This window comes from Nanorana parkeri, unplaced genomic scaffold, assembly GCF_000935625.1.
Source record: "Nanorana parkeri isolate BGI_ZX_2015 unplaced genomic scaffold, ASM93562v1 scaffold31, whole genome shotgun sequence".
Taxonomy (NCBI): Eukaryota; Metazoa; Chordata; class Amphibia; order Anura; family Dicroglossidae; genus Nanorana; species Nanorana parkeri.
Window position 1 is genome coordinate 3,078,642 of NW_017306299.1, and position 15,477 is coordinate 3,094,118.

General features: G+C 44.3%; 1 protein-coding gene across 1 annotated transcript in view; it reads left to right on the forward strand.

Annotated features, from left to right (window-relative positions):
• Window positions 1–15,477, forward strand: part of ALK (anaplastic lymphoma receptor tyrosine kinase) — a 93,471-nt gene that overhangs the window by 50,613 nt on the left and 27,381 nt on the right. The window contains exons 12-15 of the mRNA XM_018568094.1: window positions 2,757–2,909; window positions 3,521–3,634; window positions 4,061–4,247; window positions 10,355–10,445. Coding sequence (XP_018423596.1) covers window positions 2,757–2,909; window positions 3,521–3,634; window positions 4,061–4,247; window positions 10,355–10,445 — 545 coding nt within the window. The remainder of the gene's footprint in view (window positions 1–2,756; window positions 2,910–3,520; window positions 3,635–4,060; window positions 4,248–10,354; window positions 10,446–15,477) is intronic.

Consider the following 15,477-nt stretch of genomic DNA (forward strand, 5'->3'; position numbering starts at 1 on the left):
ATGAAAGATGCATGAGCTTCTTTGCCGAGTTTGTTGCACGTAGGGCAGCCCATTGAAATGAATACACCGCCCTATGTGCGACATGAGACAAATGCATAAAAACATTCATAAATGCAATGTGCAATGTTGCACTACACAAGTGGGAAAGGGGTTTTAAACTAAAGCTGGCCATACACTGTGCGAACTACGGCCAGTTCATCAAGAAATTTGCAAAGTGGGTGTCCTTGTTGGCACCTTTCCATCTGGCATCCTTCAATCACAACATCGAAAGACAAACAGTGACGGCAGCCAATAAGCTGGAGATTCCTCCATCCACACTGTTTAGCGTGGATGGAGGAATCTTTTATATTTTTTTTCGTTCAGCCTGCAGGTTGCAAAAAAATATAACAGTGTATGGCCAGCTTCACACTGATCAAAGTAGAACAAAGTGCATTTTTGATTCTTGATTGCATAAAAAAAAACAGGTTTGAAAGACAATATAATCAAAACAATTCCATGTTCATCCTAAAAATGAACCTTAGGTGGTGGCTTGTTGGTGGCGTATGTTACTGGGAGAGGTTGCACAGTGCCTCTGTCCGGTATCCTGCCCAACTCACTGATGTCTCTGGCTGCTAGGAGCTAGGTGGGATGCCAGCCAGAGTGTCCCCCTCAGCTCCTGATAACCAGTGACATCAGTGAGCTGGGCGGGGCGCCCGACAGAGGTCATGTGGGGAGGTGGGTGGCAGGTGTATCTGTCACCCCCTTTCTAGCCAGAGCATCCCAGGTTGCCATGAGCTCTAAGCAACCTGGGATGCTCTGGCTAGAAAGATACACCTGCCACCCACCTCCCCACATGACTTAGGGAGATGCCACCTGAGGCAACCACCTCAGGCTACATCATTATAGGGATGGCCTTGTATAGGTGTGAGACCTAACTGGTTAACCCAACAATCTTAGTTTTGTTAAACTAAGTTTTGTTATTATGGATAGCAAAATTGACCTACAGAAAATCCATTGAATCCTTGTAAAAGAAAATCAAAACTTTGTCCCATGTGCTATGTGGCATGCCAGAGTTTATGATTAGTGTCACCTCAGTAATGGGAAGAAGACCTTTTCCCTTCATTTTAGATCTCTACTGTCCATTTTCCAAGGTGTGATAATCCTTACAATACAGCTACTTTAGGCCATTGCCATGATCATCACTGGTTATCACCACCAGTGGCGTAGAAGGCAGCAGCGCTGGGCTTTTTCTTCTGATTATCTTTTGCTAATTTCAAAATATGCCTCACAACAGGAATCCACTCTGTATTTTACTATTTTTTTTGCCTTCACTTCTACTTTGGAATCCATTCCACATGACTTAGCACATGTCCCATTTATCTCGGTCTCTTTTGAATTATGTGACTTATGACTGTAGCCAGCTGGTCAGGTCTTCTAAATGACACCAGGCAAGAAGGCATTGATCTGAGATCTTCCTTGTTCATAAGATGCACAAGATCCATCTGAAAGCTCTATGAAATGTTGATAACTAATCATGTTCTGGGTTAGTAACACTATAGTGTATTGATCTACACTAGTTGTTTCTTCTTATGAACAACATTGTGTATGCAGTCCAGTGCAGTGAGGAGTGCTCAGAAATGTATGTCGGTGAAACAAAACAGCAGCTACACTGGCGTATGCCAAACCCTCTGGTCAGGATTCAGAGTTATACCTACATCTAAAGGAAAAAGGTCACTCCTTTGAAGACAGTCAAGTACGCATCCTAGACAGAGAGCAGGACTGGTTTAAAAAGAGGCCATTTATGTAAAAATGGAGGAGCCAAGCTTGAATAGCGGTTGGGGGGGGGTGAGATATCTATTGTCTGCCACATGCAATGCTGTTTTAACACCTCTCTCTGGGCAGGTTATTAACACCTCCTAGACTCCAATTATACAAATGCAATCAAAACCTGGTTGCGACTAACAGATTATGTGGATTGGAGCAACATTCACCATATTTATGCCCAGAGAATTTTTGTACAAGTCATTCTGAATTGAGAGAGCTGGTTGGACGACCAGTGAAACGTCTTCAAGAAAAATACAGCAAGTCCAGTTGCCTTGAGTTATTTTTTACAGATGTTTACACTGTAGTTCTGAAGCTAGTTTTTACAGTATCTGAAGGGGGCTCGGAGTCATATCTAGGACATAAATGTAACTGGCAATAGGGCATTGTGTCATTCGAAAATCTGCCAAACATGGCGTGAAGCAAAGTGCAGAGCATTTATATAAATGGTATGTAAAGGCAATCTTTAATCTTGGATAGAGTGGGGCAGGGTTAGACCCGCTGCCAAATTTGTATTATGCTCTGTGTACCCACTGGGGAGATTTATCCTTATATTTGTCCTGAAGACCATTGCCCTTGAGACAAAAAGTGAGGGGAAAACCTAAATTCTAGAGTTGTCATTAGACCCCCATCTTCCAACGGGGACAATTGTTCTGGTAGTGGCAACTATCTAAGATGTGAAATTCCCTCATGTTAGGGAGATTTTGTCTCACTTCCAGTTATGTCACTATAATAGGAAGAGAAGGGAAATCCCCCTAACTCCAGAAAATAACTTGTTAGGGCTTTTAACCATTTCCTACTTCATCCAAAGTAAAGTGTGTTGTCTATACCTGCCGTTAAAACTGTACAAAGAGCTAAGTAAAAGGTTACATGATTTTAGTTTCAGTTGGATTAAATATACAGCATCCATTCTACAATGACTTTACAATGACTTTACCTCTGGTATTCTATCCCAGTGACGGAGAGCCACGGGGAGGTGGAGATAAAACTGGATTTGAATTGCAGCCACTGTGAGATGGATGAATGTTACATCGATTCAGAGTCTCAGGAATTGATGTGTCACTGTGAGCTGGGGAGAATCTTGGCTGAGGATGGCATGACCTGTATAGGTGAGATTGTCCACTGTTTTATAATGCACAAAGTCTTAATCATTGTCATCAACAGCGACAAAGGACATTTTCGGATCAGTGTGTGGAATTCCAGTACATATGGCTCAATTTCCTCTGTCAAATTGAAGGCATATTGACAATTTCCTGTTGTTTATTGTATATAGTAGAGCTCCACAGGAAAGTTTAACAGGAATCTTTGAAGGACTGTCTCAGCTCCATGAAAATGCTCTGCAAAGTTCCCAGTGAAAGTTGTTGAGATCCAAGCCAAGTAATACCGCCACGTTCCTGCTGAGCAATGATATGTATTTAAAATAATTGTTTCAGACTCAAGAGCATATTAGAGTTATGCCCAGCAAGTGGAAAACATTTTGCTTAGTCCCTGTTACGCCTATAGAAAGTTATTTGCCCTATGGCTGGAGCTCTGTGGAAACATAAGGCTTGGACCAAGACTCAAAACAGAGTATCTGGACCAGTTCATGTTTCAAAACTGATATTACATTGTCCAGTTTTTATAACATTGCCCATTCCCTACTGTCCATTTAATAATCCATCCAGTCTAGAGAATTTATCCATGGACTCTATAGCTTGATTCATGAGTACTGTCTTTTCAGATGACCAGATTCAGTCCGCCCAAGAGACGCACCTTCCCCTTTCTCTGGTATTGTCCATCGTGACCTCAGGCCTTGTGGCTGCCCTTATCTTGGCGTTTTCTGGTATCATGATTGGTGAGTCATTACTATTTAAAAGACCTACACATATGTAAAAACGAAATGTAAAATGTTGTTTTTAGAAAGGTTCTCCTTCCACAAGAGCCCCAATTGTTGGTCGAAGTCTGACCTTTTTTTCTGAAGTCAATTGTACTCCTATGACTATAGATACCATGGACCTGGAATAGTAGCCGGTCTGTACAGATAATCTGAGATAATATTTTAGGCAATAGTGATTGCAGAAGGTTTTCCAACCTGTCCAATCAGTTTTCCTTAGGAGAGCGTTTAACCTGCTGGTTTATGACTGCCACCGTAGGCGTAAATTCATCACTTGATCTAATTATATCTGTGGACCTCTTAATTGAAAGGAGATTTTTTAGAGAACCTTTTTCGTTCTACATCAGTAGGCCATTATCAGTGATAGAACCACTCTCTCATCTACAGTATACCGCAGGAAGCACCAGGAACTTCAGGCCATACAAATGGAATTACAAAGTCCAGATTACAAACTCAGCAAAGTGAGAACATCCACCATAATGACAGACTACAACCCCAACTACTGCTTTGCCGGCAAGATCACCTCCATCGGAGACCTAAAAGAGGTTCCTAGGAAACACATCTCCCTCATCAGGTGAGGTTAAAAGTGCAGCCTGAAAGCGTGACATCATTTGACTGTTTAACTCAACAGGTATAACAGGAATAGCCTTATGTAATATTGTTAACAGTTGTATTATACTTAGATTGCAGTTATACTGAAGTTATTAGAGTTATATATCTTCTTGTACTTTAAACTGGAGTATTAAAGAACTACAGTTTCTTGCCCTTCAATTACAAGCAGAGGACACAAATAAAACTAATAACTTCTTTATATTTATAGTACATTTTTCATTTTAAAGATTTCAAGAAAGGAGAGAAGTCGTTCTGCAAAGAAATGGTATTTCATTTTTTTTGGATGCAGAAGAGTCATAATACAACAGTTTTTCTATATCTTGGGGACCTTGTTGGTGAGATCACTGCATTGAGTTCCCAGATCTTCACACCTGCTATGGCCAATGTGGGGTTACCCATTCTCCCTGCTATATTTTTTAGTTTATTTTTTAATATGGAGGATGCAGTACAAGGTGAGTGGGAACACCCAAAACTAAGAAAGGAGCAGTGGCAGGAACTGTGTTAAAAAGATGGAGCCCCCAAGAGAATAAGCAACCAGAAGATAAGTAAACCAGACTACTGCTATAAATGTGCACTAGATTATGTCCATCAGCATAGAAATACAATAGTAACTTGTCTGTCAGAATTCACTGTCTCATCTACACTATATGGCCAAAGTTTGCGGACATCTGACCATCACATCTACATGAGCTTTTTGGTCATCCCATTCCAAAATCCTTGGAAATTAATATGGATTGGCCCGCCTACCTCCCCTTCCCCAAGTTGTAGCTGTAACCTTCTCCAGTCTTCTAGTAAGGCCGTCCACAAGATTTTGGAGTGTGTCTATGGAAATATTTGCCATTCAACCATTAAAGCATTTGCAAGGTCAAGTACTGATGATGGAGAAGAAGATCTGCCTGGCAATCAACATTCCAGTTTATCCCATAGATGTTCCATAGAACTGAGGTGAGGGCTCAATGCAGGCCACTAAGTTTTTTTAAGGCAAATTGATCAAACCTTTTCTCTCTAGATCTCTCCAATTCAGCTGCACAAAACCGAGGTCCATAAAAATCCAACAAGGTATACAACACCATAGTATCTTTCCCACTCCAACGCCTCTCACACATTTCACCACCTGGGCTGCACCCGATGTCTATATTGATCTGCAGTCTGGTGGAATTGGAGCGGTGAGTCTTTTGCTTTCTTGTCTTTCTAGACTGATTTTTGCACAGGGGCACAGTCATGCTGAAACAGAAAAAGGCCTTCCCTAAACTGTGTCCAGAAGGTTGGAAGCACACAATTTTCTAAAATGTCTTTGTGTGCTGTAGCATTAGACGTACCCTTCACGGGAAAAATCTGAAGTCAATAAATTGGAAGGGTGTTTGCATACTTTTGCCTATATAATGAGGGTGTGATGGTCAGATGTTCTTAAACGTTAGGCCATGTAGTGTATAATGTGTGATTCCTTCCCTTTACTATTCCACATGTGCCATCCTATACACCAGGGTTAGCCAAACTTTGCCCTACAGCTTTGGTGAATCTAAAAATGCCATCATGCACAAGCCTGTGGCTGTCAGAGTCTTGCAATGCCTAAGGCCTCGTTCACACCAGACACAGTGCGTTCTGGCCCGATTCAGGCCAGAATGCACTACATCGCATTGCGGCTGGCTCACTATGTTGTGGGGCAGGAGGGGGTGTGGCGGTCCATTTAAGTGAATGGCACTGTAGCCACGCCTTCTGGCCGCAATGCGATCGGCCACATGGGAACACAAGGCACATTTTGTTCGGACCGGACCACAGGCTTAATGTTCTGGACAGAATTGTGCCACAACGCTCTGTGTCTGGTGTGAACGAGGCCTAATAGAATTTAATAGGAGAGCTACCCCTGCTATATACTATATCAGCCAGTGCTGATGAAGGTGGTGCTACACCCTCAGAGTGTGTTGGCTTTGTTTATTGCTACATGGATTGATTTGAAACCAAAGGATTCCCATTTGAAGACATCTGTGGTGTTTATTCATTTTACTTCATTTGTTCTCCTACTATAAGATTTTCTCTCTCTCTCCCTGGTGTAGGAAGCCTACACTTAGAACTTTTGGGCCATGATTCCGCAAATGAATCCAAATATTTGACCACCTCAGATAAGTCCAGCACTGCCACCCCTATACAACCTGATCCATTAATTCTCATGGTGCAACTTTGGTCATGACCAGTTCTCTCCTGCAAGACTCCCGCTATATTAGTAGAGACACAAATTCCCTTATCGGAAGACTCCGCTCAGCTAAATGAGCCCTAAAAACAAATTAACCCAAATTGAAGGTCATTTACACAAAATGACATAATGGAATGGAATTCACTTCCACCTGGGTGTCAAAAAAAGTTTCCCATGATGGATTCATCCATTAGGCGCAGAAAATAATACGGCGCCAAGAGACATTACCTTCCATGAACTGCTGGACTTCAAGTGCCAGAGCTCATTGGCTTTATGAACTGAAGATTAAGTACAATTCTCCAATTTCAGATTGAGAGAAGCTATATTCCGTGACTCTTCTTGCGTTCCTTGTTGTCTGTTATCATTAAATTTATGAGGTGTCAGAGAAAGACCTTGTAATGGAGTCAAAATCAATTTGTCAGAGGTCTCGGAGTTCACGGAGATAGATGAGTTCTAGATCCGGTCGTCTCTCCGGCTAGGGAACTTGCGGCAAGTTTTAATGATAACTTCGTCTCGGGCAATGTCAGACATCTGTCACTCAAGTTTACTTTGGACTTCGCACCTCCAGCTGCCGGTACCATCCACTCAGAGAACAAAAAAAAATCACTTCTGTCGCTCCGAATAAAACTTTTTTTTCATGTGTTGGATTTATAGAAGATGTCACAAGTCACCAATTTTGTTGAATGACTTGAAAACGGAAACTCGGCATGGCAGACAGCTCTCAGGTTGATGATGCTGAAGTTAATCCGAGACTTGGTTTAGAAGAATGTAATAAAACAAAACTGTTCCGGTCAGTGTGGAAACTTCTGTGGTTTCTGTGATTTCCAATAGTTTATAACCTTAAAGTCCTAATAAACCCTCAAACTTTTTTTCAATAATGAATCCAGATCAAACAAATCTCCATTGCCCAGCAAAGTATTTCTTTACATTTTGAGGCCAAGCATCTACAGTCATCATGTTTCCGAAGAGCTCCAACTCTCTCAGCTCGGCTTCCCAGAACTTCCTGTTCAGTACAAGATCACAAGGGACAGAGCAGTCTCCTGCAGCCATCTATTTGCTATCTTGAAAAAAGGGGAATGGGAGGAGTGGGGGGCAGAAAAGGAGGGGAGTGACTTGGCTTACTGTAGAGTTACACCTGCACTGCAAGGGTTAAGTGTTGGTTTTGGCTAGGGGGGCTCAAATAACCTGATCACCTGACCCCCATTCCCTCCTGGCTGCAAGACCGGACCCTGCAGCCTCTTCTCCCTGGGCTCCGGTGGTCTAAGGAATGGTGACGTCATCACTTCTAATGCAGGTCCACTGACTTGCAATAAGCTGAAGGGGGAAAAAGGTGAGTGCCGACTGCAGTATATCTGCCTTATTTGACACCTAATCTTTTTTTTGATTGGACGGCTTGGTCCAATGGTGCTTTTCCATTGGTCCAAACCACCAAACCATCCACAGAGCTCAAGCCTCTGACTCCAAGTCAGAAGCTTGTAGCTCTGACTGTACTATGTTAGGTTGCACACAGCACGGGGTGGGGTCAGTGGCATGGTAGGCATCCCCAATCACCAGGCCCGGTCATCAAGCTATGTGTTCATCTGCCCGTGGGGTGGGGAAGGAGGGAGGGAGGAGGAAGAAGCCTCCCTGTCCCTCACTTGCTCGTCACTGATGAGGCATCTAGATTCCATCCAAAACATTTAGGCAGACGGGCTGCACAGAAATCGGCCGCCTGGCTGCGAAATGTGAATGGGGTGGAAGCGGCGGTTGGTGGAGCAGGAGGAGACGGGGGACTGAGGAGTAGGAGGCAGGGGGTGGAGACAGAGGAGATGGGGCGGAGATGGAAGAGGCGGGGGTACAGAGACGGCGCCGGAGGAGGCAGGAGGGCCTCGACCATTGGGCAACGAGGAGGCTGTGTTACGAAGAGGTCAGGCAGCGGAGGAGGCTGGGTTTCCCCTGCCAAGTAAGAGGACTGTGCTGGCAGAGCCCAGTATAGATTCTGCACAGCCCACCAAAGAGTCTCAGGTGGGCTCTGCAGGATCCGTAGGGGGTTCTGCAGCCTGCAAAGCCCACCACAGATCATGCACAGCCCTCTTGAGATCCTGCAGACTGCAGGGTCTCAGGGGGGCTGTGCAGGATCTGTTGGGGGCTTTGCCAGGTCTCAGGGGGGCTTTGCAGGATCTGTGGTGGGTTCTGTGGGGTCTATAGTAGGCAGAGCCCATTACAGATCCTGCACAGCTACCATGAGACCCTGCAGACTGCTTTGGTGGGCTTTGCCGGATCCGTGGGGGGCTCTGCAGCCTGCAAAGCACACCACAGATCCTGCACAGCCCCCCTGAGATCCTGTACACTGCAGGGTCTTAGGGGGTGCTGTGCAGCATATGTGGGGGGCTGTACAGGGTCTCAGGGGGGCTTTGCAGGATCTGTGGTGGAGACCTCGCAGAGCTCACCACAGATCCTGCAAAGCCCCCCTGAGACCCTGCAGAGCTCATCACAGATCATGTAGAGCCCACCTGAGACCACAGCTTTCCTGCTATGCTAATAGCGGAACATTTCAAAAGCTTGATACAGCGTGTGCACTGTATCCAGCGACTGAAAGGTTACGCTAAAAGTATTAAATAGGAGGGGTGGGGTCAATTTAGTGTGGGGGGGGGTGTCCAAGTTTTGTCTTGCCTCCATCGGAGATAATACCGGCGCATAGACTCGCCAGCGTATAGATATATGTAAAGGATTAGCCCTTCTCCGCCGCCTAAACCCCTCTTTCCGAGAAATTGCATTTGCAATGCGCCGCAGCAAAGGACACGAGGAAATACGATGCGGCTAAATGCTAATAGTATGCAAATACCAGAGCCATTATCACAGGATGAGAACTTCCTACCGCAGAAACGTCTGTGAATAACAATGTGTGACTTCTGATTACACACCTGAAATCAAAGGCGGGGAAACTGGTTCAGAACATCAGAACTTCCAGAGCTCACATTAAAGGAAAATATTCTTCAGAGCCGAGGTTCAGGAAAAAAGGGGCCAAATACACAAATGGAATACATGTATGGGAGCTGGTATCTCTGCAAAGTGATGAGATTTACACAGCTCTTCCGCACAGCATAGGGAAAGAGACCTGATCTTTCTGTGTTGCAGTTAAGTAGCACTTACTGGTCTTGTCTCTCCCCCAGGCTAGGAAAGGAGACGCAGCAGACTGATGATTGGCTTATCTGGCTGTCACTCTGCCCTCTCCTTCTATTAGCACCCTTCTTTATAGCACCTGAGCACTGCAGCACAACTGACTCACTTGAGTTGCTTCTCCCTCCCCCAGCCTGAGCTCTGCTGTACAAGGATGGCTGATACCACGTTGAATTCAAGTACTCACACTGCATGCATTAATATATATATATATACTGTACATAGACTGTATTACCAAAAGTATTGGGACGCCGGCCTTTACACACATGAACTTTAATGGTATTCCAGTCTTAGTCCGTAGGGTTCAATATTGAGTTGGCCCGCCCTTTGCCGCTATAACAGCTCCGCCTCTTCTGGGAAGGTGTCCACAAGGTTTAGAAGTGTGTCTATGGGAATGTTGGATCATTTGTGAGGTCAGGTACTGATGTTGGACGGGAAGGCCGGGTTTGCAGTCTCCGCTCTAATTCATCCCAAAGGTGTTCTATCCGGTTGAGGTCAGGACCCTGTGCAGGCCAGTCAAGTTCCTCCACCCCAAACTCGCTCATCCATGTCTTTATGGACCTTGCTTTGTGCACTGGTGTGCAATCATGTTGGAACAGGAAGGGGCCGTCCCCAAACTGTTCCCACAATGTTGGGAACATAAAATTGTCCAAAATGTCTTGGTATGCTGATGCTTTAAGAGTTCCATAGGTAAAGGTGACTTTGTGTTTCCCCTGCAGAGGTTTGGGCCACGGGGCTTTCGGAGAAGTGTATGAAGGTCAGGTGCTGGCCAGTCCCAATGACCCGGCTCCCCTAAAGGTCGCTGTGAAGGTAAGCCACGCCTCCATTTCTATGTTCAGTTATAAGTTCTCATTTGTATCAAATCAAAAAGGTTCTTCTTTCCATCAGTAGGATATAATGTGCCGTCTGAATGCTTCCGCTGCTGCTGCACCGCCCATCACGGTGTAAGGAGGCACTCTACCAGGGGTCCGGCTTTAAGACCCCCCGCCATGCAGAACAAGATACTAGCATCATTAAACTGATATCAAAGTCAACATTTTTTAAGCTTTTTCAAATGCTGAATAAGTCACTTACACTGGCTGCTGCTCCCTAATATTTACATGTTTTAGATTCCTGCAGAATCAGCTGGTCCCCTGAGCACGGGCCCGGATATCCTGTTTTAGGGTGGCTCCTTCCTCTTGCAGAGACCTATGGAGCCACCCTAGTAAGCTGTGTGTGTCTCTCTACACACAGGCACAGCATGGCAAGCCACTTCTCTGCTCTCTGATCCCCTTCTCCCTTCTCAAAACTAGTAGATGGACAGCTGCTGGAGACTGTTCTGTCCCTGGTGATCTTGTACTAGACAGGAAGTTCATGGAAGCCGAGCTGAGAGAGTTGGAGCTGTTGAAGATGACTATAAGTGCTTGGGTAAAAATGTAAAGAAATACTTTGCTGGGTGAATCATATTTCTTTGATCCGGATTCATTATGGAAAAAAAGTTTGAGCATGTAATACTACTTTAAGAATTTAGAAAGCACGGAAGCAGAGAGCAGTAGATGCATACGAGGTTAAACATTGGCGCTCTTGCCCACTGAGTCAGTGCCTGTAGTGCTCCTGCAACAATAAATTAAAGAAGTAGAACAAGGAGTTCCAGCGATTGTCAGCTTTGTGTCAGAAGCAGTTACATGTCCGATATCATCTATAAAACAGCAGAACGCGAGCGCCATACATTATCCTTGTCCGGCTTATTGGCAGTGGGAAAAAAAGAGTTAAAAATGTAGTAAAGTATATCTGTAAAAAAGAAATCAAGGCAACTGGACTTGCTTTATTTTTCTTGAAGACGCATCCGACCAGCTTTCTCAATTCAGAATGACTTGTACAAAAATTATCTGGGAATAAGCCATTCTACAAGTCATTCTGAATTGAGAAAGCTGGTTGGGTGACCAGTGAAACGTCTTCAAGAAAAATACAGCAAGTCCAGTTGCCTTGACTTATTTTTTACAAATATACCATGTGACCTGGATGAATGAGAACCTTCACAGACATGTATTAAAGTAGTGCATATTAAACTCTCAATCTTCAATAATGAATGCAGATCAAACAAATCTACATCACCCAGCAAATTATTTCTTTACATTTTTGTCCAAACACTTACAGTCATCATGTTTCCAAACAGCTCTAATTCTCTCAGCTCGGCTTCCCTGAACTTCCTGTCCAGTACAAGATCACAAGGGACAGAGAAGTCTCTGGCAGCTATCTATATGCTATCTTGCAGAAAATGGAATGGGAGGAGTGGGGAGCAGAGATTGAGGGGACTTTTTTTCAATCATGAATCCAGATCAATTAAATTCCATCGCCCAGCAAAGTATTTCTTTACATTTTTGGCCAAGCACTTACAGTCATCATGTTTCTGAACAGCTCCAACTCTCTCAGCTCGGCTTCCCGGAACTTCCTATCCAGTACAAGATCACAAGGGACAGAGCAGTCTCCAGCAGAGGTCCATCTGCTAGCTTGGAGAAGGGAGGAATGGGGAGCAGGAGGAAGGCGGGGAGTGTATTGCCTTGCAAGGCCTGTGTGTTTGTGGAGACACACAGCTTACTAGCACACACAAGGGCCTATAAATTGCGACAAACTGGTTGCGGTTCATTTTGTACAATCTCAACTTCAAACACATAAACAAAGGTATGGTAATTGACTGTATTACCTGAGTGTTGCCATGAAGTTGTGGACTTGTTGAATGAAGAAACCACATTCAGTAGAGTTTTAACTGATTCTTCCAATACAGTTAGGAATAACATTTGAGCCTTGATACAGCTCTGCCTGGGTAATCATTAGACATCAGAAGAGGTTGTGAAATATGTGGACGTTGGCCATCCTACTGTCCTAGCTATATATTGCCTTCCCAAAATTCATAGGGGTTTACCCCTTTGAAGTATCACCTCATAGTGTTTGGCCCCAACAGTATCACCGGACCATTAGCCAAGGGTCATTGACCGTTATCTACAACCTATGGTTGTGGCACTTCCATCTTTTCTGAAGGACAACGGGAATTTTATTGAGCACATTTTAAATTTAGAATTCAGGAAAGGATGGGTATTAGCCAGCATGGACATTTCCTAACATACCCAACAAAGTGGGTCTAAAGACCGTTGGAAATGTTCTTATTGCCAATTCTACTAGTTTACCATTCTACAGAGTTGGGACTTGATACAGTGGTACCTCGGGTCACAAACGCTTCTGTTCGCCAATAATATGGTTTGGGAACAGGAAGCTCGTCAGAATTTTGCCTCAGTTCGCGAACTCTGCATCGGGTGACAAACAGGACCGCGGCCATCTTCCGTGCTCTGACACATGGTCGTGGCTTCCTGTACTCGAAATTGTGGTCGCAGTGAGCTTACTGTGAAGCTTTTTTGTGTGCTTTTTAGCACATACAGTACTGTACAGTATTATTCAATCCAGCATGGCTCCAAAGAGAGTGCAGAGCAAGCATGGTGGTAAAAAGAAAGTGCAGAACAGTAATGAAGGTGACAATAACATGCAGAGCGGTAATGAAGGTAACCAGAATGTGCAGAGTGGTTAAATTTTATTTACATATGGTTCACAACAGATTAACCTCATTTGCATTGAACCCTATGGGAAAATTTGATTCTGTTCACGACCAAAATCAGTTCCCGAACACTTTCGTAGGGGTCAGAATGGATTAAACCTGATTTACATTGAACCTTATGGGGAAATTTGATTCAGTTCATGACCAATTCAGTTTGTGACCAGAATCGTGGAACCAATTAAGTTTGTGAACCGAGGTACCACTGTACTGAAAAACAAAATCTTCAAACTCAGTATGTTGTTTAGACAAGGTAGCGGTACAGCTATGGGCTGCTCTGTCACCCCTGCTTTTGCTAATCTTTTTGTAGGATATCTTGATGAGAAATATTTAAATCCGTCCTCTCCATATCACGACCACGTACATACATGGCTTCGCTCTATTGATGACATTTGGAAAGGTCATGTGCAAGAATTTGAAGACTTTGTTCTGTTTCTTAATTTAATTTTTCCTTCTATTGAGTTTAATCCACAGTTATCTGATTCTTACATCACATTTTTGGTTGTTGCGGTGTCTTTTTATCATGACGGGAAATTACCCAACTCAAAACTTCAAACTATGGCTAGAAATCCCTTACTACACTACTCTAGTGCCGACCCCAAGCATTTGGTTGATGACCTTCCTGTTTCCCAGTTTATGCCACTACTTCAGATTTGTTCTAATATAGAAAATTGCGAAGTTTAGATTCACAAGATGCCATACATGCATACATTCAAATGTAATAAAAATGTGAGAGATCTTCTAATCCAGGGGTGGGCAATTATTTTCTCAAGGCACCACATGGGAAAATGGGACTGTTATGGAGGGCTGAACCAATAGAGATTGTGGGCAGGAGGGCCCTTCACACCTACAGTATGCCATGTGTTAATTGATGAATGCACAGTACTGCGCAACCTTCATAGGCCCTGAATGAAGCCTTATTATCCACACATAGCATGAGGCACATACCTTATTTTCTTTATCTTGATAGGCCAGAGGCAGGAGCCGTAAGGTGGAGCTGCAGGAGCAGAATGAAGAAGATACTCTTCCATCGTCCTGTAATGCTGGGGGCGGGAACACATTTGATGTCACTGTTTGCTAGGACCATCCTATGGTCCTAGCAGTCAATGACTGCAGAGAAGGAAGATTCCTGATGTTATTGGTTGCAAGGTTGTCAGCGGTTCTAGCAACCTAGGACTGAAGAGAACCCTCGGTCTAGACACGGACGATCGCTGAACTGCGCTGGGCTATGGCTTGCTGTGGGTTCACGGGCATTGGAGGTCAGTGCATCCACTGTCAGTCAGTCATAACCAAGTGCAAGTTTTCGATCGGTCCGTGTCCGGACCACAGAGTGAACAGGGACAGACAAGAGGCCAGATACAGCCCTCAGCCATACAATGCCCAGGTCTGTTCTAATCAACCTTTCAATTTTTTGATAGAAAAGTGCTATAAGTGTACCTGGTCTCGGTTCATTTTGTTCACGTTCAACATCAAACATATGAACTCAAAGGTATGATAGTTGCCTGGATTATCTCCTTGGGACATGGAGGTGACAGAAAACTCTTGTTTTCTAAGGGAATCTTATTGGATTTTTAATTTGCAAACGATGACTCCCAAGCATCTGAATACCATAATATCATGCTTACATTTATTTATGTGATCACTCGTGTGGCTCATTGATCACACAAATGTCTTTTATAAGCACTCTTCTTCAGGTTATTTTTTCCTGATAGGATCTTCTTAGTCATTATTCCTCCATTTTACCTACTTTTCTTGAAGTTGGCCATCTTCATTGTGATTATATCTCTAGAATTTCTATGTGTGCTCCCTTCTTATTTTTTGAAAATGTTTTTCTGTATCTCATGTTATTTTCTGCCTCTAGCACTGTAAGAACCCTTGCACGTGGGCTTTCCAATCTGTCAGTTTTTCAGGTGGACCTGATTGGAAGGCCAAAGTTAGTCTATGAGCAGCTGGATCTGAAGTGGCATGCGTCCAGGGACGGATTTCCCACAAGGCCAACTGAGGCCTGGCCTTGGGGCAGCAGGGAGCAGGGGTGTGAAATTCCTAACTCCCGATGCTCAGGAAATGCAGTTCCGGACGGGTAGTTGTTTTCTACATGTAATCCTGCTTTGGGCAAGCAGAGCCAAATGTTGAGCAGGGAAGTCGCCGCTTGTTTTGTACAAGTGATGTTGGCGATGCCGCTGAGATCACTTGTATGCAGCCTGCAGGTCTGCCATTCTCCATGGGGGGGGGGGGAGGGGGGGGGGGGGGGGGGGGGTT